A 5,208-nucleotide genomic window follows, 5' to 3' on the forward strand; every position below is an offset into this window, starting at 1 on the left:
TAACTTCCTTGTTTATTCCTAGCGTGACTACAGCTCTATCTTGGGTCAGGAGCTCCAGCCTAGGCTGGCTTTCTTCAACCAGAGACGAGAGGGTATTTTCTTCTTGGAGTAGACTTAAAAATAATGTTGCTTTCTCTCTCTCTCTTCCCTGCAGTGGTGATAGAGTAAACTTGACCAAGAACTAGTTGAATCCATTGGAAAGTAAAGATAGTACCCTTGGAGGGGCCTGACATCCGATCACCCAGCCCTGCAGAGTCAGGGCACCGGAGCTAGGTAGAGTGGGGATTTTTTTTTGGAGCTGTCAGGCTGTCGAGAGTCTGTGCAAGAGATTTGTGCAGAGGTTATGCCCTTGAATAAATTTTCTCAGGCCCCAGGCAGGAGGAGGCTACTTCTTAACCCCAGGAGTTTAGACGTGCAGTTGACTGCATTCAAAGGGCTAAAGTGCCTAGGTCTTAAACTTGGTTGAAGGGCTTCCACGGGCTTGATTCTCTGTCTTGAGGTCTTTCAGAAGAGCCTCCAACAGCCTGCTCAAGCCTTCAGTGGCCTCTGGTTGGGGTTAGATGCTCTTGGTAGAGCAGCATAAAAGGTGCAGCCGGGGTGGAGGAATTCTGCAGGATGGGGAGAATTAATTGGCACCGGGATGTGGAGGGGCTTGTCCTGAGCCTGCACGGGGAGCTGTCGTCTCCTCTGCGGGCCCCGTCTGGTTTTAGCTGGCAGTATCAAAGCATGTGTTTATGTGCAGGCTGTGGCTATCGCTTCATCTCGACTTTCTGGATTAAGGGTGGGATGCAGATTGTATCTGCCAACCTTGTTTTGGCTGGTCACAGCCAGCCCACAGTTATCGTGACCTCTGCTTCCCAAGGAAGCCGTGGCCTGTTTGCAGAGGCAGAGAACAGGTCAGGCGTGAAGGGAAGGAGGCAAAGGGAGGGGAGAAGGAGCTGCATTTCGGCAGTCATGCCCAGCTGCGTGTGGCCTCTGGCGTGTACTGGTCTTTTGCTGTAATGGGGGGGAGGTATGCCTGTATGCATAAATACCCGCACCCTTGCAGGGTGCGGAGCTTTGTGTTGAGATGAGGCCGATGGTGGAAGGCAGGGAGCAGAGTGAGAGCAGGGCAAACAGGTTGGGGGTGGTGGGGGGCATCTCAGTGGGTCCCAGCTCCATTCCCATCTCCTTCTTGAGGCCTGATAACTGCTTTGCATTTGCTCTTCCTACCCCCAAATTGAAGCGTAGGTGCCTGGTGTGTGCTGGGACTGGTTCTTGCTAAAGAGCAGCCCCCGGGGAACAGAGGGGCTCCATCGGTAACAAATCATGGGGATGCAAGGGTGGAAAAGGCAATTGCTGCTTACAGACTCTCACTTGAAGCCACCTTTCTCCCCAGGGACTGGAAAATGTATAATATAATGCAAATGGTCTTCACAGGCAAATGAGGGAAACCAAATCAGGTCTGAAATCTGCCCAGAGCTGCTCTGAGTGCCTGGGAGGGATGCCTGCGTCCAGGAGGAGTTGGTGTGGGAAGGGGAAGTGCTACCTCCCAGACCCGCTGGAGGTTTTTTGAATGAATCTGTGAGCATGTAGACAGAAGGCTTGAGCAGGCAAATCCATGTGGATGAATGTGGATTGATGTATGGGAGAGGCAAGGAGGTAATCCTAACTCTGCTTGTACAGTGAGGGTCTCCTTGTTCCTTTCTACTACTAAATGAAATCTTGGCTTATGGTTGACCAAAGGAAGTATCTCTCTGCAAGGTAATCTGTTCCTAGCAGTAGGAAAGAACCACACAAATATCACTGTGCCGCTGCGTACATCTGTAGCGCGTTTGTCCTGAACACTGTCTCGTTCCTCTCCTCTCTCATGTCCAGATATGAGCAGCAGAAGCTGCTAAGGAGGACGCATTTAAAGGTTTGGGGACAATGATTTCTGTATGGGAAACTACAGAAAAAGGTTAGGATTCCTTACCTGGAAGAGGAGAGAATCTGAGCTGTGGTGGTAACCACAGGCAGCATTGGAAAAGTCAGCGTGGGTGGACAGGCCACAGGTCTCCCTTTAGGCTGGATGTGACAGACAAGTGAGGCTAGCCGGAGGCAGAGGGTAAATGTGTGGGTTATGAAAGTAAAAGTCCGTTAAGGATTATTAAATACAAAGACACCACCATTTCTGGGATAAGGCTTTCAGGACACTGGGGAGTTTCTGTAAATTGCTGTTACCTGCAGAGGGGTCCGTAGGGGAGGGTATCCCGTTGCGGATGGTTTACAGCCCGTGTTTCTGTGGTGTCTGTGATACTGGATCCTTATTCAGTGATGGATATTTGAGTTCACCTATTTTTGCTTTTAAAGCCTTAGGTTTGTGTGTGAACTCTGAGAAAGGCAGAGGTGGTGACTGAACCTCTTATCTAGGTTCCCTCTTGTGTCAGCCTCAAGCGAAGTCCGTTGTCCATGTCCTTGTTCCTGTGGTCACTCTGCAGACTGATGCTCTGTGCTGTCCTGCACTTATGCAGTGGCAAGTGCTGGAGACGCTGTTTCTTTGATGGATGATGCTCACCCAGCAGCGTCCTCTTGTGCTGTATGCTAACAAATATTTACAGAACACGGTGATCCAGGTGCTTTCCTAGTGCAGAGGCTGAGGGTGTCCAACGCATGCAATCTTGGTCCATCTTCAGTCCTGGAGTTGTTGTGACAAAGCAGAAATTTGTGATGTCTCGGCATCATTTTATTCCATCCCTTTTAAGTGTTTCTGGTCGCACTCTCTGTCCAGAGAGGTATTTTTATCACATGATGACTACTTCTGAGAAAGTTTTTGCTGAACAGCACTTTTAGCCATGCGCAGCCTTCATAGGCTGCCCCCCGGGAGATACAGTCATCTTCCAGCTGGATTACAGTACATCTCCACAAAGGATTACGTTTCCTGGAGGCAGCGTAGCTGTACCTAGCCTTATATGTTCTCTGCAGTGCTCCAGTTGGGATGGAGACCAAGTGGCTGTAGTGTGAAAAAAGAATTCCAGAGAATGGCTAGTTTCCTTCACAGATGTCCCGTCTCATCTCTTGACTCCACTTAAACAGCGGTGCTTTGCGAGTGTAGGTCTTGCAGCTATGGTTGTGTGGTTTGGCGTATTTGTGGAGGCCAGAGCGGGGTCAGGAAACCACGTAAGACTTCAGCTTTGGAGTTAGACGACTCAAAGGAGCAAAATAAGCTTTAACCTTGCTGCCTGGGGATCTTGCCTGCAGTAAACTCATGCAGTCACTTGAACCAACCCAACCATGACCCATCACATCTCTAGCTCCTGGGAAAGTACTCTCTCCCTTGTGTGGGCTTGATGTCTAAGTTCATGTGGGGTGAGAGCGCCCGTGCTGTCTTACGAAGTGTCTGGGAGCATCACTGCTTGTGTTCTGTCCTCTGCCGAGTGGCTCTGTGGAGCAGTAGGTGAAGCTGAGTGGAAGAGTGCTCCTCTGCCCTCTCTCTTCCAGGCTTACCTGGAGTCCTTCTACAAGTTCTGCAAGGTGCTGGGAGGTACCACGGCAGATGCCATGTGCCCGATCCTGGAGGTAGGTCTGGAAACCCCTGTAGCAACTGGTGTTGCAGTGATACTCATTGCTCCGTGCTCAGGCCCAGCTTGCCTGCCATGCTCAAGATATTCTTCAGCATCCCCATGCACACTCTGCCCTCTCCCTGGGAGACCTAGGAAAACACTGCCTGCCCGTGACTTTGGACAGGTTTGGTTCCCCAGTCCTGATCTTGCCAGCTGCTGACACATCTGTTGCCTTCCGGGCAGCATCTTCATCCTCTCACATGGGTAACCAGCAGGAGAACAGCCAGAGCTGTTCAGTGCACGGCCTGTCTCCGTGCCAAGGCTAGCTGTGGGATGTGCAGGGCTCAGGGGCAGTAGGTGAGAGAGCTCCTTGGCCTGGGCAGGGTTCTGCTCAGTGATTTGGCTTGTCCCTTGGATGGGCATTTCGTCACCTGACTTCTCCCCAGGCATCAGCTACTGGGCTTACTTGGAGCCTGCCCTGGCTGAGCGGATAGCTGTACGTGTCCCAGGTGGTTCGCTTATGCTGCCCTCTGATGTGGCTCTGTTCAGAGCAGCATCAGTACCTCCTGGCCTCTGGCAAGGATGCTGCATCCTAAGGTGAACCGTTCTTTTCACGCAGTTTGAAGCGGACCGGAGGGCCTTCATTATCACCATCAACTCATTTGGTACTGAGCTATCCAAGGAGGACCGAGCGAAGCTGTTCCCACACTGTGGCAAGCTCTACCCTGAGGGCCTGGCTCAGCTAGCCAGAGCAGATGACTACGAACAAGTCAAAAACGTTGCTGACTACTACCCTGTGAGTGCTTTGGGGTGAGGGCTGTGGGACTGGTGCTCTGGATCAGAGCTTCTCGGGGATCTGGGGGAACCTGTGGATTGACAGCTTGGGGAGGGGGGTGCTTTGCTGCTGCTGCTGCTGTCAGCTCTGTGCTCTGCTTGGCCAAGATGGAGTTGGCTTGCCTGGGATGCCCATTGGCTTGTTAGTCGTGGCTGTCACTGCAGTGGTGATAGGGAGATCAGGCGTGCCCTGTGTGCCCTGTCCCAGGGTGTGGGGACTGCCCTCACCGCCAAACCCTTTGAGGTGTTGGTGTGGCAGCGATGACAGTCTCTCTTTGGCTGGTTGGGGGTGGAAACGTGTCTTCAGCGAGAAGTGCTGTGCTGCAGCTCCAGCCCTAGTGCGTCGCTCAGAGCTCTGGTTCAGTGTCAGGGGAGATGCTGACCTGGGAGTTTGGATGTCTCTGGGTTCCTTAAGCTGCTCTTGTGCAGCTGGGGGACCTGTTTGGAGTCAGAAAGCTCGGTGTCCCCTTACTGAAGCAGCCAGGGCATATGCCAGGTGCAGGGTCCTGGCTCAAACACTCCAGTCTGTACACGGAGGGGTCTGTACCTGGTGCACCATCCCTGCAGGCTCAAAGTGACAGTGTGGCTTTGAGAACTGCACATTTCAGAGAAGGGGTAGGATCTCTGGCTGGACAAGCTCACAGATGAAGTAAAGGCTTTCTCTGCCTTTCTGGGTGTTGCCATCAGCCGGCGCGTGTGCAGTGCAGCCTCAGTGGCATCCCGTTGCCGACGTTTGTGTCTGCATAGGCTTCTCTGTGTCCTCTGCTGACCTGACGTGGTGGTTGGGGTGCCTGTTTGACACACAGCCCTCCTCCCACCTCCCAAAACCCTGCTGACCTTGGAGGGCTTTGGG

The 5,208-nt window shown here is 52.5% G+C and overlaps 1 protein-coding gene across 1 annotated transcript in view; it reads left to right on the forward strand.

The window, feature by feature from the left end:
• The window catches only part of ATP6V0D1 (ATPase, H+ transporting, lysosomal 38kDa, V0 subunit d1), a gene marked incomplete at its 5' end in the record, with an annotated part of 24,335 nt that overhangs the window by 17,947 nt on the left and 1,180 nt on the right, over positions 1–5,208 (forward strand). Inside the window, 2 exons of the mRNA XM_010287702.1 lie at positions 3,460–3,537; positions 4,141–4,317. Of these exons, the coding sequence (XP_010286004.1) occupies positions 3,460–3,537; positions 4,141–4,317 (255 nt within the window). The remainder of the gene's footprint in view (positions 1–3,459; positions 3,538–4,140; positions 4,318–5,208) is intronic.

The sequence above is a fragment of the Phaethon lepturus genome, unplaced genomic scaffold, assembly GCF_000687285.1.
Source record: "Phaethon lepturus isolate BGI_N335 unplaced genomic scaffold, ASM68728v1 scaffold16035, whole genome shotgun sequence".
NCBI lineage: Eukaryota > Metazoa > Chordata > Aves > Phaethontiformes > Phaethontidae > Phaethon > Phaethon lepturus.